Below are 26,314 nucleotides of genomic sequence, written 5' to 3' on the forward strand. Positions count from 1 at the left end.
ATAATACACTTTTGAATACCAGCAAAGACGACCCTGCCAGCAAATCCTACAGAAACGTTTCCTGCAGGGGCAGGGTGGCTGCAGCTGGACCATCAGTGCCCACACTGCCACAGCCAGGTCCATCCCTGTTGCGGAGGGATGGGAATAATTCTGTTTCTCGAAGCGGAAAAGGTATCATGGTGAGGTAAAAGTGCCTACAACACAGCATTTCGCTATTTTTGCTGCTATAATTAGCACTGCCATAAGGAGAAAATCAATGCCAACAGCAGCAGGCACAGCCTGCTCCCCTCCTCAGCTCTGCCTCTACCCTGAGACCTCGGCAAAGCCGTGCAGGCACCCACACCCACACTTGTCAGCCACACTCAGCTTCAGAGAGCACATGGAAACCTGGGTTAGGCTGAATTCAGGTTTTGGGGTTTTTGTCTTCTTTGCCACTGAGGTGGCCAAGCCCCTGTGTCCCAGTGGAGAGCTCTGGGTGTGTGCAAAGTCCCCCCATGTGAGCACACACACTCTCACACACATCCACTGGGAGGGAGGGAGAGAGAGCTGCCTCTGCAAAGATGGAAGGACAGCCAGCAGCTCACCAGAACCCTGGGGGAAACCCAGAAAGCTTTGTGAACACAAACCTTTAGGATTATTTTTTTATTATTTTTGTTTGTTTGTTTGTTTGCAGTTTGATAAGAGAGATTGATTCCTCACATTATATGGGACAAACAGAGCAGGAGAAGGCTGTGGTTCAGAACCTGGACATGGGCTCTGTCTGGACTTTTCTCCCTCTCCTTCTTTATCTTGCAGGGGTTTCCTTAGGCTTCAGTTCTTTTTCTTTTTCCACTAAGGCAAGCCCCAACTGAGCACCCTATATTCTGGATTCTCTGGTGGCTAACATAGGGTTGAGCTGACACTGCCACCCCTTCTCTTCATTGGATGCTACCCAGAGCAACCACCTATGACACAAAGCTCAGCCAGAACTCCTCCACATCCATCAAAACGCCTGGAACAGGGAAATAAACATGGAAATCCTAGAGAGACATGGCCTGCAGGGCAGCCTTATCAAGGAGGGTGGCAAATGCCTGTGAAACAGCGTGGAGGGGAGGGATAGGGTGGATGAGGCACAGAGGTTGCACAAGCTGAATTTTCTTTGAAATCCAGGGTAAAAATGCCCCCTAAGGATGGACTTCAGATGTTATCCAAGATCATTATCCAGATCTGAGCTGTTTGCCTGGGGAAAAATGGCCTTGAGCTTTGCAGAGTTTCCTTCAGGTGTGACCCAACCCTTTCCCGCCTGGCGCTTGGCCCCACCTCCACAAGTGGCTGCGCCGCTATTCCCAGGCCAGCAAAGAAGGAACCAGGCACAGGAAAGAGGGCACCAAAGCTGTGGGCATAGCAAAGGTTTCACCAGCTGAGAAACCCTCCTGATCCACCTTTCTCTCAGCTCAAGCCCACCCTCTGCCTCACTCTCTGTTTGGGAGTCCCATGGATGCAGCCACCAGGCTTGTGTTGGGCTGAAATCTTCTCTCACCTTCTCTCACAGATGAGACTTTGCCCTTCTGCCCACCACCAGCTGAAAAGGTTTTCCCCAGCAGCATCTCCTCTGGGCACTCCTGCCCTCCCACCTCCATCACACCACTTCCCTGCCCCTGCAGGCGGGCTCCCAGAAAGGAAAATGGGCTTTGTGGCTGCTGCAAGGTTTTAAACCAGACCAGCTGCTAATCTGGGCTTGGAAAAGATCCCCTCGCACCCCAGAGCATGGAAAGGGGGCAAAGCAGAAGAGCATGGTCACAGTAGGGGAGCTGAGCCCTTCAGCAAGGCCCAGCCCTTGGGAGGCAGGGAGGAGAGCAGGAACACCTGAACCAGCAGGGCAGAAGCCAAGATTGTGAAAGCACAGCCTGAATGCTCCCTGCCTGGGGATTTTAGCCCCTCCAGTGATTAATGACAGGGTTGGGTAGGGACACTTGGGGGGAGCTGCACCCTTCCCCAGTGCCAAGGGCGCTGTGTTGGCTCCCATCCACCAGGCTCCTGGCTCGACCCTGTTCTTGGCACTCCAGTGGCCTTGGACACACTACAAGCACTTAAGCACAAACCCTAATAACAGTAAACACACCAACGTGAGCAGAACCATTAGACTCAATTGAAATATTATCATTCCCACTAATTTCACCTTTCATTTTAATCATGTTCATTCAGCAGAGAGATGAAAAAGATTACAATGAGGAGGGATCAGCCTGATGTGTTTGGTTTTCCTCTCCCACTGCGGACAGGGCTGGGGATGAGACCCAGGTATATTCCAGCAGTAACTGCTCTGTAACTCTTCTAGGCTCTATCTGGAAATAGCCAAGCCTGATTTTGAGACAGGGACTGTGTGCTGAGGTTAAAACTCCTTGTGCCCCACCATCCTGCCTGGCAGTGAGCTGTGGCAGATGCTTGGAGAAAAAAAAGCACAGGAAGGAGTCAGGAATAAGCCTACACCTGTCATAATAAACCTCCCACCTCGGTGTTCATTTGTGGTTTAGGGAGCTCATGAGACAAAAACAGCATCCAGACATCAAGGGTGTTCCAGGAATTTGTACAGATCCCTTCTGATTGCACGGGTAGTTTTCTGAAGGACTGGAGCAATGACTTCCCCAGCTCACTCCCACATGGTTCAACCTTCTCCTGCTTGGCTTGAGCTTGTTACCCACTGGCGGTGGGAAATGGGGAATGGCTGTTCCCTGACCTTCTCCTTGTGGTGTAACCCCACCTCCCCACCAGACATCCTTTTGCGTGATACATTCCTAGGAGTCACTCCTGTGTACCTCTGGTGGCTAATTTGGGTGGCGAGGCAGTGGATGGTGACTGCTGACAGGTTCTCTGCTCCTCAGGAGCAGGACTGAGCCTCTGTCTGCTCAGATACTTCAGCGAGGGGGTGCCAGGGAAAAGCCCCCAGGGAGAGGAATAATTCTGTCTTCGGAGCACAAAAAACTGGCAAACACGAGGCCTTGGGGCCACACACGGAACAATGAGAAGAAACCAAACAATTGAAGAGCAGCTTTCTCCAGCTGCTTCTCCCATGCAATTCGGGATTTCTGGGCGAGGAAAGTGCAGAACTGGTGGTCTTCACTCAACAAAACCAGAAATGTTTCTTGCACGCAGAAGAAACCTCCTTTTGTTCGTGTTCCAGAGCTGCGACCGCACTGGAAATGCAGGCGCACGTCGGCTGGAAACTCCAGCGAACAGCCCCTCCAGAGGGAGCGCCGGGAGACACCGGCACAGTTGGGCACAGCTGGGCACCCACTCCCCGGTGGCGCTGATGGAACAGAGGCCCGTTTTTAGCACCCCACGCCAGAGTCTCTGGCCAGAAGGGTGCGAGTGCGCAGCCCCAGCACGGCGAGGACCCTGCTCGAGCCCCGAGGAGCGCGAGAGCCGCTCCAGCAGCGCCCGCTCCAGCAGCGCCCGCTCCAGCAGCCGCTTCCCGATCCCGCCTCCCGGCGCCGCGCCCCGCCCCGCATCGGCGCTCGGCTGCTCCGGCCTGGCTCGCTGCGCTCGGCGCTCGGCCGGGGGCGGGGCGCGCCGCCTCACGCTCTCCCGCACCCCCGCCCGCCCGGCGCTTCACCCGCCGCGGTCCCGCCGGCCATGTCGCGGGGCTCCCGCCTGGCGCTGGCCGTCTCCGCGCTGCTCTCCGCCGCCATCGTGGCGGCCGTGCACATTCAGCAGCGCCGGGAGCTGGAGGTGAGTGCGGGCCGCGGGGGGGAGGTGGCGATTTCGGCCCTGCCCCGGCCCTCACTGCGGCCCCGCCCACCGGCCGGGCAGGCCCCGCCCCCTCACCTGGCGGCCTGACCGGCGCCGCCCCCACCCGCGGGCTCTGCGCGGAGCCCCGCCCGCCCCGAGCCCCGCCCGCCCCGAGCCCCGCCCCGTGCGCGCTGCGGACCCGCACGGAGCCCCACGTGTCCCTGCTCCAGCCATCATTCCATCCATCCATCCCTCCCTTCCCGCAGCTCCCTGTCCCTGCCCGCGCCTCAGCCGGTGCCCAGAGGCCGGACTGCATCTGCCCAGCGCTGCCCCGCTGGTGCTGCCTCGGCTGCGCTGTCCCCGATGGTGCTCTCTCCACAAGCTATCCCTTCCCCACGTTTTCCTGCCTTGGCACCTAAAAGAGCTTCCCGTGCTCTTCTAGCTGCACCAGCTCCCTAATGCTGTCCTGTGTGTTTCCCTTCAGGGGCAAAGAGCAGCGAGGAGCCCCAGGTGAGACTCGGTGGAGGTGCTTCCCTCCCTCCCCAGCAGCCAGCATGCAGGGAGGATGTAATCCTGCAGCCTCTAGGCCAAGGCCACTACGCTGGCAGTGTTCCCAGGGCTCTCCCCTGTCTGGCTGTGCTGTCCCACTGGTGTGCCCTGTTTTTCCTCAGCCTCACAAATGCACCCTGCTGAAGGACAGACAGCGCTGTGCTGTGCCGTGCCCCTGCCCCGGCTCCGTTCTTGTTCTGCCAGGCCAGGCACAGTGCAAGCTGTCAGAAACACCACGTGGTAATTTAACAGGGAGGTTTTCTGTTCTACTTTTACAAAAATCAGGGAATTCCTGGCAGGCAGCCTGTGTGCAAGATAGCCCACAGTCAAAAGTGTCAGGTCTGACCATGGTAAATCCTAATGTAGAGAAATCCTGCTGGGACTAAAAGCTGTGTGGTTATGTAAAGGTGTGCTGTGTGGGCAGTGAGTGTGCTGGTTTGGACCCTGCTGATGAGCCAAGGGGTTACTGATATGAGGGCACGCATCTGATCCTTTTCCACTTAAATACAAAAAAATCTAGAAAATGCATATAGAAAAACCCTGTCTTAAATGATACTGAAGCAGTCAGAAGTTACAGAACACCAGAGTTCAAATTCCCTTTTAAGTTTTGTGCCTGCTTTGCTTTCTCCTAATTCTTATCTCACAGAAGGTAAATAAGTAATGAGTATTTTGGACCAAACCACTACAGCAGTCCACAGCCCAGCTCAGCTGGCTGTTGCCTGGGCTTTATGACACATTCTGTAATTAGAAGATTCTGTTTTCTTCCCCTCAAGAGGTTGTCTCTGTCAGTGCTTGAGAATGATGGAATTTGGAGGAGGAGGAGGACACTGGTCTGTGTAAGGAAAGAGGCAGATTTATGTGAGCAGGAGTTGGAGAACACTCTGAATGGCACAGGCAGGAGCAAGGAGAGGAAGGTTGGTCTCCTGGAGTGGCAATCAGTGATGGCTCTGCACTTGCCAGAGCTAATGGATGTGCTGGGTAGATCCCCTAAGCTTACATTTTTGTAGCTGGCTGCTCTCTAGTTCAGTGTGCCTGCCTTGAGCCACCGAGGATCTGGCAGGAATATCTGCTAAACTGAACTTCAGCTGCAATTAATGGCACTTGTACTTTGAACATGTGCTGCAGGATAAACATCACCCTTGGATGTTGCAGTGGGACACCTAAACATCGTGGATCTTTTTGACCTAAATCCTTGGCTCATACGTATTCAGAAGGGCCAAGGCTCAAAGCTCATGTTTTATAAATCAAATCCGAGATTTTCTTTTTATAATTTTTCATGGTCAAGTCAGGCAGTAATGGCTTCAAGTTCAACAGATCAAGTTATTTAGATAACATAGTGGAAATAAACGATGCGGATATTTTACAGTCCTGGTGTAGAGATTATTTCAGGTTTATCTTTATGCAGATTAATAAACTTTTGACTGTTATAAATTGATGTGCCAGGCCCAAAGTGATTTGAGCTCTCACATGCTTGTCATGCCTGCAGAAGACCAGCAGGGCTAGCTTCCAAGAATAGAGAAAGGTGCGAAGATGAACGTTTTCAGAAGTCTTTGTCACTTGTGACACTCAAATTGTAAAGGTGTCTTTTGCAAACTGTGCATTTTCAAAGTAAATACATCCACCATCTTAAAGATTGCAGTGTTTTGTGAAGGAAAAAGGATTACATTTCTTGGTGTAATTGTTCAGTTACCTTGTATCTCCCCACATCTCTATTGTTATTAACTAATAGTAATATAATAATAAGTTTATGACCTTTGTGTTCAGCTTCAGGTTACTGATCTGTAGCCTGAGTTCAGTTGATGGAAGCTGATGGGAAGGAACTGGTTTGATTAGATTAATTTCTGGAGAGAATTTTGGTTATTGGCTCACATATGTGTCTGTGCATTTTCTTAACCAGATAAAGTTATTTCTTAAACAAAACCTTTCTGTTTTGATCTTGATAGGAGAAATGCTTGCATTTGAAGTGTGCAGTTATTGGCATGCTAGGTGAGGAATAAAGGCCTGTGATAATTTGTCAAATAATAGTCACACACATCCTCTCAAGTGACTTTAGGGTCAGCTTTCAGGTTAAATTATTTGCAGGTGCATTTTGGCATCATTCAGAGGGGTCGAATAAATTACTGATCTTTTACCTGATTATCAAAGTATCAATGTGAGTGAAAATGTCTAGGTAAGAGGAAAAGAAGCATAGGGAGGAAACAAAGAGCAGCTGGGATTTTCTTAGGGCTTTTTACAGCCATTGCAGGGCTTGCAGCCCAGGTTGAAAGCTACTGTGTGTGTTGCACATTATGTATTTATTTTTATATATGTTATATATTTACATGTCATGATCTATAATGAACATTTAGGTAAAGGGGATTTTTTGGAAGAAGTGCCTTGCTTTTTCAAGAGTTTGGCATAAGCAGGCTGTGGGTATTTTTGTAAGATTAAGATGAGCAGAAAGAAAGCAGAAAGAAAGAAGCAAACAAAGACACATGCCAGTATTTCTTAAAATAGTTTCCATTTTGTCACAAAATTGCCTCCAAGCAGAAAAGTTTTGAGGAGCTTATTAGGATTTGGTAGAGATTTAGGTCAGAGATAACAGGACTTTTCAGATCCCATCCATCCTGCCTGGCATGGGAATTACAGGTTCTTAGCATTTATTTGCTCAATAGCTTTGTCACGTAGTAAACCCACCCACCTGAAGTGAGTGCAAATTAAGCACTTTTTGCTGTAGTGGTATTGGATGTTGGAAGATTCCAACCACTTGAAGTTGCTGTGGCAAAGACCCGACAAAGGCAGCAGAGGGAACAGCCTTGCAGCAGGGGTGAAGCCTGGGTGGGGTTGATGCCGTTCAGCATCACCCGGGCTGTGATAAACGCTGTCGTTTGTGTTTTCAGAGGCTGCGAAGTGGCGTTATCAGAGATCTTGAGCGTCAGAACCAGAAAAAGGAGAACATTCGCCTGTTAGAAGAGCAGATTGCTCTGACAAAGCAGCTCGTGGAAGAAAGAGACAAGGCGCTAATGGAAAAACGTTCCCAGTAGTCCTAGGCACAGGCCTGGCTCCTTAGAGGTTTGATTAAAGACGTTTGGAGGTCATTTGCATCTCACTTCTTGCAGGTGTTTTAACAAACAGAGGTAATCTGTGAAAGACTTTTGTGTAAGTTATAATCCAGCCTCTAAAGCTTTAGGGCAGACGAAAGCCCCTTTCCTCTGTGATTGGTACTTGGATTGTGCAGATTTGGCGGTGGCACATCCCCCTGTGGATGCACTGGAGGCAGGGAGGAACAGCTCGTTGTTCTGCAGGCTCCCTCTAGGATGGCCAACAACGTTCACATGAGCGGGCTGCTCAGCCGGCACGACGATGAAGCCACCAGGACCTCCACCTCCGAGGGCCTGGAGGAGGGCGAGGTGGAAGGGGAGACTCTCCTGATCGTGGAGTCCGAGGACCAGGCTTCTGTGGATTTATCACATGACCAGAGCGGGGACTCCCTGAACAGCGATGAGGGTGAAGCATCCTGGATGGAGGAGATGTCCTATTACTGTGAGAAGTGCCAGAAGTGGATCCCAGCAAGTAAGGCTGCCAGTTGTGTCGTGCCTGGCTGTGGTGGGTGTTTGCAAGGTGTTTGTGCTGTCCTGCATTCCTGTTTTACAGCTGCTTTGGCTGTACCCCATCCTGCCTTGGCAGGGTATGTGTTAGACACTTCAGTCCCTGAGCTCTGTGTGTGTCCAGGGCTCGTGCTCTCCGTAAGGAAATTAAACTATCTTCTTTCATTAGTAGAGAACATTAAAATTCAGAAATGTGCCCACCCTCACAACTCTTGCAGCTGTTTAGGGGCTTGGGCCAAGCGACCTGACCTCTCTGCTCACTCAGATAAAGATAATGACCCTTGCTGTAAAGCTCTGGGAAGGAAAAGGACCTTGTGATGGTGTTACTACTGGTTTTTTTTTCCTTCCTGTTGATTTGTCACATCTGTGGAGCATATGGCTAAATCTCAACCTTAATGTTTTCCCAATAATGTGACTTTAAGCCGGCTTTCATGGAAACATGTCCAGCCTGCAGCAGCCAGCTCTGGGGGGGTGTTTGGAGCAAGCTGCAGAACTAGATGCCTCTGCTCTGACACCTGATATAAGATAAATGCTGCTGGAAATTTAATAGACAGCTTTACTTTCTAAATCCTGGATTATCTGATCTGTTAAATCCAAAAGCCAGATATTGCACTGGTTGGCTTTGGTTTTTGTGGGGGGCTTTTTGTTTGGTTTGATTTGGGGGGTTTGTTGGTTTGTTTGCTTGTGGTTAGAAATAAGGAACTGTTTAGGTGGCACCTGCCTTGCAGATATTCCAGAGCTGCCCTTTTTGCCTTCTTAGAATTTGCCAAAATTTATAGTGTAAAACTCTCTTCTCAAGGCGTGTTGGTTTTAATGAAACCAGCATCAGACTATTAAATTGCTACACAGTAAAGGGAAATACTAACTTGAAAAGTATTAACTAAAAAATGAAGCAGAGTTAAAGGTGGCATGAGCTATCTCATGCAGGAGCACTTGATGGAACACTACATTTGTTTTATTTTACAAATATGTTCCTCTCGCAGTTGCTGTGGAACAAATGCAAGGAGCAGAAAAGGCCAGTTGCAAAGCAACAGTAGCCACGTACAAATGTGGAGAGTAAACAGCTGCAAAAGGGAGATACTGTGCTCTTTCCTAATCATTCAGTTCTGGGGAGTTCAGTTGTCACTCGTGAAAATTGCCAACGTGCTCAGGCAAATAATCACTTTTGTACATTGAATTGCCATTTGGATATTCTCCTAACCTACCACGTGTGGGGGGTTTTCCCCCCATCAGACACAGTTGCAACTTTAATTCTGCAATTCACTGTAGAAGCAAGGCATCCATAAGTTAAAAATGCTTGATCTGGTGTTGTTACACAGTACAAGAGATGTCATCCTTGTAGAGAAACAGCTTTTGAGTGTGACTTTTCAAAAGCACTCTAAGTCATAACAGTTTCCCTGTCCCCTGATGTCATTTTTCAATTTATCATATTGTGTAAATTAACTCCTGGTGAGTTTAGAAGCCCTGATTAATGTGATTTTTTTTTTTTTTCCTCTGCTGCAGAAACACAGAATTAGAGCCTGTAACTTTGGGTGCATGGGGGTTTACAGGTGGCTCTCTCGCTTTTTTTCAGACAAATGTGATCTTGGAGGAAATCCAAATTGCCTTTGCAGCACTTTTCCTATAAAAGGAAAAAAAAATTGATTTTTTGCCTTTTCATTTTAGGTCAACTGAGAGAACAGCTCAGCTACCTCAAAGGAGATAACTTTTTCAGATTTACTTGCTCTGATTGCTCAGAAGATGGGAAGGAGCAATTTGAACGTCTGAGATTAACATGGCAACAAGTAAGTGAAATATCTGTGCCAGCAGAACAACCGTGGGACTTTCTGAAATTGTTGTTTGTTGTGTGTATGCTACCTGGAAAAGGAGGATCAGGTATTGGTAATAAATTTGCATGAACTTCAGAAATTAGTTAGCTGAGGATTGCCTGCACATGAGAACTTGAACATTTGGCAGGGAAATTGGAAGATAATCATACAAACCACATTCCTTTTCTTTTTTTTTTTTTTTTCCTTCTCTGTGTATTGCTCATGAGTTCATGTCTTCAAGCAGGTTTGCAAAAGCAAAATAAATGCAATTTGGCTGCTAGGCATGAACAGTTTTTTGTATATAAGAAAATGTAAAATTAGTGAGGTGGCAACATAGAAAGCTTGCCAGCTCCGTGAATGCAAAGCTCCAACCTGGCTGCTTATGCACTAGCATCAGTCCTTGCTGGAATTCACTGTTTCAATCATTTGCACACCTGAGTAATCAAAATAACATCTGTTTGCATCCTTCGGGACAGTAATGGTGTGTTGTCTCACGGAATGTTACAGAATCACAGGATTAGCTAGGACAGAAAAGACCTTTGAGATTGTCAAGTCCAACCTATGACCCACCACCACCATGTTAACCAGCCCATGGCACTGAGTGCCACATCCAGGCTTTCCTTAAACACCTCCAGGGACCGTGACTCCACCAGCTCCCTGGGCAGCCCACTCCAATGCCCATCACTCTTTCTGTGAACAGTTTCTTCCTAATGTCCAGCCTAAACCTCCCCTGATGCATCTTAAGATGTGTCCTCTTGTCCTGTTGCTGGTTGCCTGGGAGAAGAGGCTGAACCCCCACCTGGCTGCACTCTCCTGTCAGGCAGTTGTAGAGAGTGATAAGGTCTCCCCTGAGTCTCCTCTTCTCAGGCTAAACACTCCCAGCTCCCTCAGCTGCTCCTTGTAGGATCTGTGCTCCAGACCCTTCACCAGCCTTGCTGCCCTTCTCTGGATGTGCTCCAGCACCTCAACATCCTTCCTAAATTGAAGGGCCCAGAACTGGACACAGCACTCAAGGTGCAGCCTCACCAGTGCTGAGTACAGGGGGATAATTCACTGCCCTGGTCCTGCTGGCCACTATTCCTGATCCATTGGCCTTCTTGGCCACCTGGGCATGCACTGCCTCCTGTTCAGCCTGCCATCAGTCAGTACCCCCAGGTCCCTCTCTGCCTGGCTGCTATCTAGCCACTCTGTCCCCAGCCTGCAGTGCTGCAGGGGGTTGTTGTGGCCAAAGTGCAGGACCTGGTCTTGTTAAAGCTCCTATTGTTGGATTTGGCCCATGGATCCAGCCTGTCTGGGCCCCTCTAGATGGTGTCAAAGGCTTTGCTGAAGGCCAGGTAGACAAAATCCACAGCCTTCCCTGGATCCATCAAGCAGGTCACCTGGTCTTAAAAGGAGATCAGGCTGGTCAAGCAGGACCTGTCCCTTCTAAATCCAAGCCGTAGGTGCCAAGTGATGGCATTTAAGATGATCTGTTCCATAACCTTGCCAGGCACCGAGGTCAGGCTCACAGGCCTGGAGTTGTCTTGATCCTCCTTCCAGCCCTTCTTTTGGATGGGTGTCACACTGGCCAACCTTCAGCCATCTGGTGCCTCCCTGCTGAGCCAGGACTGATGGTAAATGATGGAGAGCAGCTTGGTGAGCTCTTCTGCCAGCTCCCTCAGCACCCTAGGATAGATCCTATCTGGTCCCTTAGACTTGTGAGCATCCAAGTGGCTCAGCAGGTCACCAGCTGCTTCCTCCTGGATCACTGGGGGGTATTCTGTTCCCTGTCCCCATCCACCAGCTCAGGAGGCCACTTGTCCTGAGGACAAGCTGTCTGATTGTTGAAAATATCAGCCTTGTTGGCCTTTCAAAAGGCACTCAGCCTTTTCATCATATAAGGTAATTTGGAACACGGATTGTAACTCCTGCACTGCTTTCTCATGGTGGCCAGTGCAGGGAAAAAGGTTGGTGTAGGGGTCTGTGCTGGCAGACTGGCAGAGTTTCACCAAGTTCCAGACTGGGAAAGCAGAGGCTGCTGGCACTATGCTCAAGTCTCTTCAGAGTGCCATGGGGAAGGGGCAGACAAAATGAAAATGGGTGAGGAAGAAATCTGTGACCACCTCCCTGGGCTTCCAGCAGCCAAAGCTGCTGCTGCTGCTTCTGGGTAAGCGGAATTGAGGGAACTGGTCAAATTAACTTACTGGAAGCAGGAAATACTGGGAAAGTGATTTCTGGATTTTTTTCACAGTATGTGGCTTCAACAGATCTGTATCTTTAGCCAGTTGAAAAGAGAATTATTTTTGACGTCCTGAGACACTGTCCACATGACTTTAAAACCCACAAAATCCTGGTTGTCAAACTAAGAGGGGTTGTGAGGTAGAAATAGAGTGAAGGGGACATTAAAGCTGTCTGTACTTCCTCATTTTGACATCTTTGACAATGTATCCCAGAAAGCCAAGGTCCACTGTGAGGCGACCCATCTCCCTAAGAAAAACACATTTCAGATTTCTCTGAGGGTGAATTCCCTGTTGGAAGTAGTGCCAAACCGAGGCTGTGTGATTGTTGAAAGGTGATCCCAGCCTAGCTGATTTTAGTTTAGTTCTAATAAATTAATTAAAATTAATTAAGTAAATGTAATTAACAATTGGTCACCTAGGATTTACTTGAAAGAGGTGAGATATTTTTCAAACCTGCTCTATAGTTTGGGTATGTAAGAGGTCAGAGTGAATTCAGTTGTGAAGTGTGTGCAAGACCATTGTCACAATGTTTCTGATGTATTGGATAGCGGGATTACTTCTGACCTTATTTTTTTAATTTGAAACACTGTTTCCCTACCTCCACATTACATTCAGACCCCAGCTGTACTGTAATTCATTTACACAACAGCTGCACAATTCTTGTGTCTCAGCACAAACCTGCATAACTAGGCAGCTTGCTATTCCCCTGGGATGGAGAAATCTCTGGAAGAATGTGCATCTAACAATAGAAAGACAAGAACAGGCAGCATGAAACCAGGAAGAAGATGGATTGCAGAAGTTGCGTATGAGATGTTGTAAAAACAAGATATTTATGAAGGAGCAAAGATTTGTGTGTGTGGCAGCTGTGGGGGGTCTGTTGAGCAGAAAAAGCAGAAAGGATTCACTTGTGTCCAACACTTTCTGTTGCAGGTTGTGATGTTGGCAATGTACAACTTGTCTCTGGAAGGAACGGGCCGTCAGGGGTACTTCAGATGGAAAGAAGACATTTGTGCTTTTATTGAGAAACACTGGACTTTCTTACTAGGAAACAGGTAAAGACATGATATTTCCCTGAGGGTCTGGTTGGTGAGCCAAAGGAATCAAAACCTGTTATACAGATGGACAAGAATCCTGGCTAATTTGGTGACATCTCTGTTGAGCCTTACAAGTGATAAAAAGGGAGGATTTAATATTGAGAATCTGAATGCAGGTGTGAGGGTCACACTTGAGAAAGAATCAGCATTTCTTACTGGGGAAAAACAACCCCAGGAATGTCACACAAAAGCAATACAAATGCATGTATTTTGGATTATTTCTTATCTTCCTTTAGGCAGCATCTGAACCTGCAAAGACTGTGTTTTTCTAAACAGTCACAATGGGTGAGCTAATCCTGGTATTGCCAAACTTTAGGGACAAAAATAGGTCCAGCAAAGCGCTACGTTCCTTGGCTACAAAGCTTGCAAGGACCAAGTTCTTCAAGAAGAACTGAGCCTCACCTTTTAGATTGTTTTGGATCTTAATGAAATGACTTTTACATAGTAGGTGTTAAACAATTGAAATGTTTTTCAGTGTGTGTAAAGACACTGTCAGAGTAGGAACCCCTCTCATAAAGGGCAGCCTTCATTTTCCAGGTGAACAGCTCATTTTTTCTGAGCATGATGAAGCTGTCAAACCCAAGCCTCCCTGTTAATGCATGTGCTGTGGAGGCAGGGAAGGAGCTGGGCAATCCTTGGAAGTTGTAGATTTGATTGACTTCACAGCTTCTTTTCTTCCCCACGGATTTCTCTATTGTAAGATCTGGCCTTTCTTCCTAACCACATTTGGTCTTTGGCTTTGCTTTCAGTGCTTGTCTGAGCCTCCTTGCTCTGTTCTCAGAAATGTTGGCATTTGTCCTCTCTGGAAGCCACAGGGACCCTGACAGGAGGGCAGCTGATGGCCCATTGTCCCTCATTCAGGAAGCCAACACCTCCCAGGGTTTGCTGCTGCCTTTTGAGACTTGTCTTGGGAACTGGGCTCTCCTTGCTCTGATTAAAATTCAGAGAGTGATTCCTGGCCTCAGACACAGCCTTCCCACTTGCCTGGACAAGCCACTGATGGAACAGAGACAGCTGAACCATGTGTGTAGTGGTACAAGCCGTGCAATGCTCTTCCTTGGCATACTGAAGTGCAGCTAACCCAGATTTACTGTAGCACTCCAGACTTTGAGCTGAGGCACCTGGGTGTGATCCCCCACCTTTGAGGTTCAGTACCCCAAGGTGTGTAAGTGCAGCACTTGGGCAGCAGTGAACACCAACTCAGCCAAGCCTTGGCAAGTACAGAAGTTTCTGCTGGTGAGGGGGTGCAAGGGCAAGAAGAAATCCTGAGATGCTGTGCACCATGAACCTGATTCTCCAGAGTCTGAGGGAGTACCTCAGTTATATGCTACAAGGGCAATTCTTCAGTATTTCTTCTCACCTCTTCCCTAAGTGACATCTTAGTTGGCCCTGTGACCAGTTCCTAAAGGAACAAAAAGTGCTCAGATGCCCAGTAAGAGTGCACTGCCCAGCAGAATGAAGGGCTTGAATGCAGCTCCCTGTCTCCAAGGGGCCAAAAAAGTGCTTCAGGAGTAGTTCAGTGTGTGTGTGTGTCAGTGCCAGTGGCAGAAACACTCTGTCCAGGATGGAAGCACAGCTGGTGAGTGGGGACCCAACTCTTGTTTTCCTCTCTCCACCACAGGAAAAAGACCTCAACATGGTGGAGCACAGTTGCTGGCTGTCTCTCTGTGGGGAGCCCCTTGTTTTTTCGCTCAGGGGCACAGGAATTTGGAGAACCGGGATGGTGGAAACTGGTTCATAACAAGCCCCCAACGCTGAAACCTGAAGGAGAGAAGCTGTCAGCATCTGCACTGAAGGCAAAAGGTAACTCTTTCCCCAGTAATGTGTAGATTCCTTGCTGGGCCAGAGCTGGGAGATGTGAGGAAAGTTCAGTTAAAACCATGTGTTGTGTGCATGGACAGTTCCTTGGTTTGTTCTGCTGTAATGGTTGACTGAAGAGAACTCTGATGCGTGTACTGTAGTGTAAGAAGCCTGTTCTATTTTATTACCTTTTTGCATTGTGGTGATTTAAAGGGTTTTGAGGCTTGTGCAGAGTGGTTTGGGTTGGGGTTTTTTAGCTGAAATCCACAATTTCTCCACTTTTCTTTACCCTGGGGATTGTCTTTTATCTTTTGTCACTAGATGCAAATTCTCCTCTTTGTAGAGGAATAAAATGTGGGCTTTAATGAGGCTTTAGTCATACATTGGCTTAATGCTACATGTCCCAGAGTGAATTTCTTGTATACATTGGAAACCCATCTTTGTAGGCAGCGTGTTTTTGACTGTGTAGTGTTTATCCAGTGACTGCAGGAGCTCAGCATCTGTCAGAATAAGCAAACTCCTTCTTTAGCAGCTTCCAAGCCGCCCCTGGATCCCATCATTACTGTGGAAGGCCTTCGGAAGCGGGTGAGCCGCAATCCAGTGGAGTCAGCCATGGAGCTGAAGGAGAAGAGGTCTCGCACTCAGGAAGCCAAGGACATTCGGAGAGCCCAGAAGGAGGCGGCCGGGTTCCTGGACCGGAGCACTTCCTCCACTCCCGTGAAGTTCAGCAGCCGCTGCCGCCGGCCCGATATCGTCCTGGAGAAAGGAGAGGTCATCGACTTCTCCTCCCTGAGCTCATCCGACCGCACGCCTCTGACCAGCCCCTCTCCATCCCCATCCCTGGACTTCTCTGCTCCCGGCACTCCCGCCTCACACTCAGCCACTCCCAGCCTGCTCTCGGAAGCTGATCTCATCCCGGATGTCATGCCACCACAGGCACTGTTCCATGGTAAGAGCCACCATGGGTTTCGTTTAGTGGTGTAGTTTTCTAGGAAGATGTTACAGAAAGAAGCTCCCAGTGAGCTGCAGGATCCTTTCAAAATGAGATGGAAAGTAGCTGGCAGTATTCTGTTGTCTTAATTGTGACTGGTTTTCCACAGTTGTATCACCAGCTTCTAAGGCCAGAAGAAACCCCCATTACCCTTTTTTGAGGAATCCTGAATAAACAGTGGGTAGATTTCACACAGCAACTGCTGGACAACTCAGCATAAGCATTTCACTGCAACACAGATTACCCTGTTAGATAGCAACTCTAGTTTTGTCTCAAATGTTTTTCATGGGAGAAATTTTATTCCCATGGTAATGTCCCAGTATTTTATAAGTTTGAACGTGCTGATTAATGGATGCTAAATTTCAGCAAGATTGCAAAGCAGTGATGCAGGCTGAATGCTGTTAGTTCCTTAAGAAGCCAGACTTCTGGGTGACAGGAAGAATAGTGAGGTTCTGTAGAGGACAGAACCTCTCCTGGGTATGCTAGCTGAAGATACAGCTCACCAGCTTGAGCTTTTGATCCCCAGTCTTTGGGAATTTTCAGTAGCTTAACGCTCCTCAAAGAACATGAGCTTGCAGCTCAGGAGGGGCTCTGTTTCCAGACACTTAACTACAAGACACTTTAGGAGCAGGATTGATTCTCTGTCCTGAAATGGGACTCTTTACAGCATCTCCTGTCCAAAATCAGGAGATCCAGGAGTACACAGAAAATGAGGTGTGTTGGGTAAACCCACATTATTTTTCTGTAGCAGAAAAATGCTGTGACAACCATTTTGAAATGGGGCTTTGATGTTTAGATTATTTTTTTCCCCTGGATTATTTTGATCTGTTCTACAGATGATGAGGAGATGGAAGGAGATGGAGTCATAGACCCAGGAATAGAGTATGTGCCCCCTCCCAGTGGGACAGCTGGTGCTAGCACCATGATAGCAAGCAGAAAAAAAGTGAAGACAGCTGAGCAGATCAAGCAAGAGGTGGAGAGTGAGGAAGAAAAAACAGAACGGATGGAAGGCGACAGTGAAGATCCTGAGGAGTCAAACACACCCTTGCAGGTGAGAGGACGAGACAAGGGGAAGCCACAGCTGGAGAAGGATGCTAAACCCAGAGTTCCCAAGCACACCTCAGTTAGCATCTATGAGGAAAAGCTGCTGCTGAAGAGACTGGAAGCCTGTCCCAATGCTCTGAGCATGACCCCAGAGGCCCGGAGGCTGAGGCGCAAGCTGCTGGTCAGGCAGGCCAAGAGGGAAAGAGGACTCCCGCTCTTTGACTTGGACCAGGTTGTGAATGCTGCACTGCTCCTGGTTGATGGGATTTATGGAGCGAAAGAAGGCGGTGTCTCCAGGTCCCCAGTAGGGCAAGCAACGTACAGAACTACTAGCCAGGACTTCAGGATCTTGGACAGATACCAGGTGGGTGTTCCCAAATCTAAGTTAGCATTTGGCACAGGTTATTTTAAAGCTTTTGCTGTATACAGCAGTGTCACATTGAGGGTATCTGACTCCTAAAGTGAAAAGGATTATGTGAACAAGACTCATTTTGGCTTGGGGCTGTGTCCCCACCAATGCTCTCCTGAGTCTCTTTGTTCCTGGGACATGCTGGTGCAGCACTGCTGTCTATCAGTGTCAGCACCACAAATGTCGATGTATTTGTACTCCAGCCCTGCCCAAATGCTGATGGTGGAGGCCTGGACGTACCCAAACAGGCAGGTGCTCTTTCGTGTGTGTAGGAGGGAGAGGACTTGCAGCACTTTTAGGTTTGGGCACCAAATTTGGGAGTGCACAGCAGGGTACAGAAGTGGGACCATCATGGTCCAGTCCATCCTGTCATATTGAAAGGCCCTTACTCTCCCTCCATACGATTCCCTTGTTAAATCACTGACTGATCTTCCTGCAATTGTTCTGCATTTTTCTGTGCATCCAGACAATGCTGCCGGCCACGAAGGGATATCGCCAGCAGACAACCAAGTTTCTGTATCGCCTGGTAGGCTCAGAAGACCTGCTGACAGACCACAGTATTGTCAGCCCTTACACCTCCCGTGTCCTTAAACCCTACATCAGGTACAGAGGGTCTGAGCTTGCTCTTGGCTTGTGCACCGCCAGCCCACGGAGAGGACACCTTTCTTGGGCAGTGCTCCTCACTCCTCCTCAAAGTACAACCCAGTGCACCATGGTAACCCTGAAGGGATAGTGTTTGGCTTAGCTGAGTAGTGAAACGGATTGCATTGGGAAGGGGAATCTCCAAGAGGGGGCAAGGGCAGAGAGGGCGTTGCTGTAGCCATTCAATGCAAGTTGCACCTCTTTTGGGTCAGAACTGTGATTTCCTTGCTCATGCTGTAAGGAGAGACTGGCTGGACATGTGGGTCCAGAAAGTGTCCTGGCCTCTGGCACAAGGGTGTTTTTGCTGAGCTGGGGGCTGTTTTCCCACATGAATGGAAGACTGTTCTTTTTTTTTTTTTTTCTTAAGTTGAGCATGTCAGAAAATATTTTATGGGCAGTACCTATTTAGCTGCAGTGGCAGTTCTTGTTGCTCACTTGCTTTTTGTGTTTCCTTTTCACGTTCCTGGCAGACGTGACTATGAGACAAAGCCCCCAAAACTCAGGCTGCTGGCAGAAATCCGGGCAAATCCACACAGGAATGATCTCAACTGGAAGGCTGAGCCAGAAGCACCCATTGATTACTGCTATGTTCGCCCTAATCACATCCCCACTATAAACTCCATGTGCCACGAATTCTTCTGGCCTGGTAAGATTCCTCCAGTGCTTGGGTTCCTAAGAAGGAAGTGGTTTTATTCAGAACAAAAATGTTCTTGGGCCAAATTTTTCTTCAGTTGGTGTCTGGCTGGTTCTTAGAAACCCATTATCTGATGTCACAGGAATGCATTTGAGGTGGAGATGTGGGTTTAGTGCCCTTGTCTCTTGAGATCATGTGGAACTGGGCAATTAGGCCCTAATTAGCACAGTACTTACAAAAATAGGTGCCAATAGGAGTAGTCTGGTAGTTTAGTAGTTAACTAAACTTAAGCATCCAGTGAAATGTTTCGCAGAATCAGGGGTTGAAAGAAACAGTTTTATACCAGAGATTACTGCTCAATACCTTTGTGAGAGGGTTTCTTCCTAGCAGCCATAAGCTGGATATCTTGGCAGTCAAAGTTGGGAACTTGTATGAGGAGTGGCTGAGGTCACTTGGTCTGTTCAGCCTGGAGGAGAGGAGACTGAGGGGAGACCTCATCATGTCCTACAGCTTCCTCAGGAGGGGAAGCCAGAGAGGCAGGCACTGGTCTCTTCTCTGTGGTGACAGGACTCCACAGACCCAAGAGAACAGCTCTGAAGCTGCGTCAGGGAAGGTTTAGGTTGGATATCAGGAAGAGGTTTTTCACCCAGAGGGTGGCTGGGCACTGGAACAGGTTCCCCAGGGAAGTGGTCACAGCACCAAGCCAGCCCAACATGAGTTTGGACAACGCTCTCAGGCACATGGTGTGACTCTTGGGGCTGTCCTGTGCAGGGCCAGGAGCTGGACTCGATAATCCTTGAGGGTCCCTTCCAACTCAGCCCATTCTGTCATTCTATGAATTGCTCTTAAAACTGCAGGCTCTGCTGCGATGTCCTTTTGTCTCCTCAATCCTGGCCTCAGTATTTACAAGGTATGGAAAAGATTAGGTTTGAATTTTTCTGTGTCATTTCTGGAACTGCAGGCTCTTTGGGGACAGTGGCTGCCCTTTCTGGGGGCAGTTACGAGGCCGCAGTCTGTAGTTCTTCTGAAATAATAATAGGGATGTTCATCTGGTTCATGTATCAGCTTCTGATCAGCAAACAATGCAGCAGACTAATTTAGAAAAGCCCAGTACAAACAGTACACACCTTTACTCCAGGTAACTGTTTGTGTTTTGATTTGCAGATAGTGATTCAGCAGGGTTGTAGTTCAGCAGTGCCCATATGCTGCAGTCAGGATGGGAGCTCTTTGTGCTACTCATTATGCAAATTGTACAGTGTGGGGGGAAATAACCTGGCACACCTTTCCTTTCACAAGCTGTTTTAGAGCTCGTGAGAGACACTTGCAATCCCAGCAGAGGCTGAACCGCTTTGTCATAGTCTCTCCTCTCCTGATAATGCATTTGAAGTTCTGGCCAAGTTGGGTTGCACCTTCATTAAGTTCTTCAGGACTCACCCTGTTTTATTTAACACAAGGAGCCATGGGTGTGTTACACCCAACTGTGAACTGTTCATCATTAAGTCAGAAAGCTGACACTCCCATCAGTCTCTAAACATGGTGAAATCTTTTTCATGGTGAAAAATTTCCGAGGCTGGGATATGATTATTGCACCTTGGTTTTAGGAGAGGGAAGTGAGGAGGTGATGCTTTGGGAGGTAAAGACTGGATGCAAAGATGCTGGTACAGCTTGGGGGTGGTGGGCAGGGATATGTAGCTGGGCGAGCATCATTAAACCAGCACTCAGTTCTTCTGTCCCTCCAAATCCTTCCTTTCAGAGCTGTTCTTGCCTCTCCCGAGGCAGAACCACGTTTGCAGGTAGTGACTGCAAACGACTGATGAAGAGAGATTCCCTGGTGTTGTTCCTCACAGTGCCTTGTGCCTTGGTGCCCTAGCAGGAAACCTCTTCCTAGCGGGAATCATCTCTGGGGGTGAACCATCCTGAGCTAAGCATCTTCCTACAGGAAAAACTGCGCCACTGCAGAGTGCCCGGGGCAATGAGTGCTCCTGCCCAGGCACGCTGCAAGGCACTCCGCAGGCAGCAGCAGCCTGGCTTAATTAACACTGCTCCCTATTGCCAATCGATTCCTCCCACGCCTTGCTCCACCCAACCGACTCTCCAGCAAGAAAATAACTCACTCACTTCTTTCCTGCCTGGTGCCTTGTGAAGTCTTGCATCTCATCAGGAGTGATTACTGGAAAACACACTCTGCTATTTCATTACCCCGTGTTCCAAATATATTGCAGCTGCCAACTTGAGGCTGAAGCAAGCGTTTCTGGCACACCTCCTCCGTGTCTTGCATCTCATTGGGGTCTGTCCACACAAATTGCCAGGCAGTCAGTGCCTCGAACTGCACTGCTTGGTGCTGACATGCTGTGGGGGTGCTCTAGGACTGCTGCAGCAGGGTGATGAGGCAAAGTAATAAACTCTCAGCCCCTTTTTGTGTCCAGCCTCTGGCTCACAGAAGCACCACTGCCTGAGAGGCTATTTCGTGCCCCAGATTAGAGAAGTTGCATGCTAAAAGCAAGTGTTTTGATAGCGTTGGAAGCTGTGGTCAGGTTCACAGTGCAGCTCCACAACCAGCTGAGTGTGCACAAGAGACAGCAGTAAGAGCTCCAGGCAAGGTGGAGAAAAAAGATAGGAACCATAGGCAGGTAATGCTACCAAAGCTAAAGTCCAGTTTCATGTGTGCTGCTTCTGAAGAGAGTTGAGTTTCAGTTTCCTCCTTGAGTCATTTGAAAGGAAATCAGCTTTGCCAGTTTTTCCATGCAAGCTTCCCTGCTAAGTAACCAGATCTTGTTTTGGCTGTTTTGTTGTATCATCTCCTTTCCCCTTGCATACTTACCTGGCAGGGGAAACACCAGGATCAGGCAGCTGGTTTTCCCAAGGCACTCTGGGTGTCCTGATACCTGGGATTTCCCAAAATGTGGGAAATTTGACTGCATAATTTGTAGTAACAGAGGACTGCTCTAGCAGGGGCCTTGGACTATTCTGTGATTCTGTAATCACTTGCTATCAGAGATTTGAAATAAAGGTAAAAAGAAGGGATTATTTCTAAAAAGCCTTAAGCCCCTGGATTTCCCTGACACTTCTGTTTGCAATGCTTCCAACTGCTGTTTCTCTCTTTCTCCATAGGAATTGATTTGTCAGAGTGCCTGCAGTATCCAGACTTCAGCGTTGTCGTCCTTTACAAGAAAGTTATCATTGCCTTTGGCTTTATGGTGCCAGATGTGAAGTACAACGAAGCTTACATATCTTTTCTGTTGGTGCACCCTGAGTGGAGAAGAGCTGGTATTGCAACCTTCATGATTTACCATCTTATCCAGGTAATGAAATCATCCCGTGAATTTGCCAAAGAACCAGCTCTGCCTTCTTCCTTGTGTGCACACATGCAGATACTAGAGAGCAGGAACACTTTGTGTGAATGTTTATGGGAGGAAGTAGCTTCTACTTTGGAAGTTAAAATGTATTTAGGAAAACAACCATCCTGGTTGTGTCCTCAGAATCAGTGGGATGCTGCACACTTCAGCTGTCTTGGGATTTACTCTGTGTTCTTCAGTGGTCAATAGTTGTGTAAAAGGAATACTGTAAATGGGGGGTTTAAAGGAGAGAATGAGGTAAGACTGGGGAGGGTCAGTTAGAATTATTGCTGCTTTCTTGGCTACTCCTGAAGGTTTATTCCATGCATTAAATCACTTACTGATCTCAATCAAAACTTTCACTTTTATACTCTGGTTCAAATACAGCTGAGTTAATGATAAAGAGAACCTGTTTGCAACCTCATTGTTTAAACTGGCTTGTACTGGGCCTTGTTCCACAGGAACACTTGGGAAAATCAATCTCAGCTCACTAAACAGGTGGTATTAAAGGAGTTAAACTTCATTAAATCTCTGAATTAATACTGTTATTAAAGTGGCCTTCATTCCATTGACTTTCTTGAACTAAATTGCAGGAAAGGCAGCTTAAGTAAGGATGGAGATATATGTCCTTTACAGAGCCCAACTCTGTCTCTTTAGGACCACAGTTTTGCCACTCCCTGAACTCTCTTGGCAGAGCTGCCAATGGGAAACATTGCTTAATTTGCTGTAGTCGAGATGGGCTGCACTAACAAAAACTCACCATTGAAACTGTTTTTTCCTCTTACTTATTTGGCTGAAGCAAGGTAGGGAGTGCTGGCAGAACCTTGGGGAAAGTGATCCGTGCTTCGGAAAAGCACTTTCCGTTCCTGGGCTGCCCGAGGGTAACTGCTACCTGCACAGCTCTGTGCAGTGTTGACACAGGCCTCTAATCAATATTCTTTAAACTCACCCCTTGCATTTCCCAGGCAGCTCTGTGTGAAGTGTTGAAGGAAATTGCCCTCAGCTCATTCTGTTGATGTGAAATGTCAACACCCAGTGGGAACAGGCGCCAAGGTTTGCAGGGATCCAGCAGGTGGACTCCCAGAGACTTCTCTCTCCAGCAGAACGGGGATGCTGGAGTTGGCAAGTCAGACCTGGAAAATCCTCACACCTTTTTGTAGGATGTATCCCATCAATTAACCTAATCCTGCTTGCAGGTAGAGTAGCATGAAATTTCACTGAGGAAAGCCAAGCGCATTTGAGAGATTTGAGGCTGATTAGACGAGCTAGCAATGAGAGATCAGCACTGTAGCTTTGGCTCACATTTTACTTATTTTGCTGTTGCTGACTCTCTTGACGGTGGTAGAAGGGGTTTAGTCCTGTGAACGGTGGTTGTGACCTTCTGTTCCTCAGTCTCCAGGCTGTAGGTGCTGCTTTGCAGCCTGCTTGGGCTTTGGGTCTCCTCTCTGGAGCCTGAGACACTTTGATGCACTGTTTGGATTAAGGGTAGGTCACTAACTTTGGGATCAGTGTGCTGAGTCTGGGGCTGAATTCTTGGGAACAGCATAATTTAACAGGAAAATGTTTTGATGCAAATGGTGGTGGCTGGTTTGCTGTCAGAATTTACCCTCTCACGCATCTGGCCCGGAGGACCAAACTGCATTTTCTTAATGATCTCCTTCCAATTTTCTTTCCCCCAAAACAGCTTCCAATTATGTCTTTTTTTCTTTTCCTCCTTAAATCCCTCTGAGAATTTTCCTCTTGAATGTTCTGTCTTGGAGAGTTCCTAGAGGGTATTACTGTTCCCACTTAGAGTTACGATATACTCAATATACATGGAATGCTGTTAAAACACTTGATGAAAGCAGAAAATAAATTATTTCAGCATCTTTATCAGGGTGTTGCTGGTTAGAATAATTTAGGATCTTCAAGGTAACTTCAACCATGCTATTAATTTGCTGTCTGAACTGAATTTCCTGCCTTCTCGGGAGGTGAGTGCTGTGCCCTGAAGGATGGGAGAGGAGCTGGGTGGGATAGGCAGGAATTCCAGCATGACAGCACAGAGGTGCTCGGGCGGTCCCAGAGAGCTCAGCTCTGTTTGCTGACAGGGAGGAGTGCAGAGCCTGATCCTCTGGCATGTTTTGTCTTTTCTTCAGGCCATTGTATTTGAGATCAGTGCTGTACACCAAGATTATTTTTAATTAACAATTACTTTAGTAATTGACAATGGAAAGATGACAAATTATAATCCCAAACCTACTTTCATTGTCAGAGAATCCACGTTTCCCAGAAACAAAGGCTTGGAGGAGCAGCAGCAGCGTTCCCTTTGCTGTTGCTATGTGTGGTAACTCCTGTGTCGGGGCCTGTGACTTTTCTCACATTTCCTCAGTACCTTGGATCCCAGAGCTGATGAATCTCCTCACCTCCGCATTCCCCCAGAGGCTGTCTCGTTCTCTTGCAGTGATATCTCTTTTTTCCTCCCCCCCTCCCTTGGCAGACCTGCATGGGCAAGGACGTCACCCTTCACGTCTCTGCAAGCAACCCTGCTATGCTGCTCTACCAGAAGTTTGGATTTAAGACCGAGGAGTACATTTTGGATTTTTATGACAAGTATTACCCCTTGGACAGCAAGGAGTGCAAGCACGCCTTCTTCCTCAGGCTGCGGCGCTGAGCTGCTGGCGGTGTCTGGGGAGCTGGGAAAAGCCCAATCCATTGAAAAAACTCGCCCAGCTTTCGGTGGAGGATGTTGGCTGCCACAAGAGAGCTGGAACATGCTGGTGTGTTTATCCCTAGGACTTTGGATGTCAACAGTGCGATGTTGTGTGTGCAAAATGCAATCCAAGAGGATTGATTCCTGTGCTCCAAGGGGAGAGGCCTGGAAATGCCAACTGGGATACACTGAAACCACTGGAAAATTGCTTATGGGGAATTTTCCTGCCACTGTTAGTTTGGAGAGCCTCATTAGCAAACAAACAAAAATACCATACAAAAAAATGTTTCTCACTTCAGAGGGGCACCATGGATTTCAAGTTTTGAAACCTGTCCAAAAAATGTTGCAGGATTTTTGTCTCTGTTTATGAGCAAAAATGAACACCTAAACTTAAACCGTTCCGTGTTTCTGTGGTTTGATTGCTTTGTTAGGAACTGTGTCTTGAGTCTTTGAAGGGAAGTAAGATATTGGTGCCTGTAGCTGGGTGTTGACTTTAGGAAAGTTCTACACATGCCGTATCAGTAGTCCTGGAACCATGTTTCAGCAGTACTGAAGAGCGTGTGGATTCCTGTGATCCCAAGTACAAGGCTCAGAGGAGACACCTTTGTTTTGCTCCTTCCCTGCTGCCTTCCCTTCCCCTCCTTGCCCTGTGCTCAGTGTGGAGTTCTCGTAACGCGCAGTGTTTTGTGTCCAGGAACGGTGTCAGGTGGGTTTGTGTCTAGGCAAGGCAGGGCACCACAGCTGCCAAATCAGCTCTTTGGAATCTTTCCACCTCACTGCCAGTTGTTGGTCTACAGATCAGCCCTTTGGGCACACCTCTAACCACAGAGCAGCCTCACAGGCTCCAGCACCTACCTCCTCCTGCTACAGGTGCTCTGGCTGGAAGAAACCCAGAGCAAAAGTCAGTGGGGATGTTTCAAATGCAGGCTCTGATTTGTAGAAGCAATCTGCTTGCAGCCTGGAGGGAGGAAAGGGCAGAGGTGGGCCAGATCCAGTTCTTGGAAGGCTCTTAAGTATCAGTAAAGAGGAGAGCAAAGAATAAATAGAAATACCCAAGAATTAAAAAATACAACCCCAGAGGGTTTCTCTGGTAGTGGCTCTTGTCCTTTTTCACAGTGTAGCATCTTCTCTCCCTCCCTGACTTTCAGTGCAGATGCACAGAAAGCTGCACTAACCAAAGGTCAGTCTGTGCATTTTAACTACGTCTCACATCCACTGGATGGTCCTTTCACATCAAGCCCACAGAGAGCTACACACCAAATGTGACTTCTTTGTCCTTAATCTACTGTGTGTACCTGTTGGCTGCCTGACTGTAGCAGTAGTTGCCTTAGTGGAGTCTTCATTTTGGTAACAGAAGAGAAAGGGACACAAAATACGTTTTTGTGTAGTGAACGTACATCATCGCCAACACAAAACCAGTGGTAGTGGGAGGGGAAACCAGCCCAGCCAAGGGTTGTGTGCCTGAACGTCCATGCACATTTCTGCCTGTTTCATGACTACGTGAAAATTTTCAGTGTTCTTAATGTTATGAGTTAGCTGGACTTTGAAAGAAAAGAAATATATGTCTTTATGAATGGAATTAAAGCCCTTCCCTTGGAAAAGCCTGCCTGTAGTCATACTGTTTGTTAAGGTGTCTCTCCATCATCTTATTTCATTGGAATCTAGCAAACTCCAGTACGGCCTTTAGAGGATGTGTGTGGGCAGCTGACCAAGGCAAGAAGTTCCTCATTTCCCTGCTGGCCATCTCCACAGAAGCCACACACATGCAGGCCTTAGCAGGCTCCTGCTTTCCAGACAGAATTAGGAGA

General features: G+C 48.0%; 2 protein-coding genes and 1 pseudogene across 4 annotated transcripts; all 3 read left to right on the top strand.

Annotated features, from left to right (window-relative positions):
- The first annotated feature begins 3,568 nt into the window (after positions 1-3,568).
- Positions 3,569-7,365, top strand: LOC116441353 (protein PET117 homolog, mitochondrial). Of its 2 annotated transcripts, XM_032103129.1 has the most exons (3): positions 3,569-3,705; positions 4,148-4,215; positions 7,134-7,219. In XM_032103129.1, the coding sequence occupies exons 1-3, from the start codon at positions 3,610-3,612 to the stop codon at positions 7,201-7,203; spliced, it is 234 nt and encodes a 77-aa protein (XP_031959020.1). In that variant the 5' UTR covers positions 3,569-3,609; the 3' UTR covers positions 7,204-7,219. The 2 variants fall into 2 exon arrangements, with proteins under 2 accessions (XP_031959020.1, XP_031959019.1); XM_032103128.1 differs by lacking the exon at positions 4,148-4,215 and having other exon boundaries at positions 7,134-7,365.
- KAT14 (lysine acetyltransferase 14) lies at positions 7,252-26,110 on the top strand. 2 transcript variants are annotated; one of them, XM_032103120.1, is made up of 10 exons: positions 7,252-7,806; positions 9,507-9,625; positions 12,799-12,920; positions 14,584-14,765; positions 15,292-15,711; positions 16,590-17,161; positions 17,673-17,809; positions 18,319-18,494; positions 21,594-21,784; positions 24,294-26,110. In XM_032103120.1, the coding sequence occupies exons 1-10, from the start codon at positions 7,551-7,553 to the stop codon at positions 24,465-24,467; spliced, it is 2,349 nt and encodes a 782-aa protein (XP_031959011.1). In that variant the 5' UTR covers positions 7,252-7,550; the 3' UTR covers positions 24,468-26,110. The 2 variants fall into 2 exon arrangements, with proteins under 2 accessions (XP_031959011.1, XP_031959012.1); XM_032103121.1 differs by having other exon boundaries at positions 15,295-15,711.
- Positions 21,296-21,443, top strand: LOC116442314 (annotated as a pseudogene).
- Positions 26,111-26,314: the final 204 nt, after the last annotated feature.

The sequence above is a fragment of the Corvus moneduloides genome, chromosome 3 (genome assembly GCF_009650955.1).
Source record: "Corvus moneduloides isolate bCorMon1 chromosome 3, bCorMon1.pri, whole genome shotgun sequence".
In the NCBI taxonomy this organism is placed as follows: domain Eukaryota; kingdom Metazoa; phylum Chordata; class Aves; order Passeriformes; family Corvidae; genus Corvus; species Corvus moneduloides.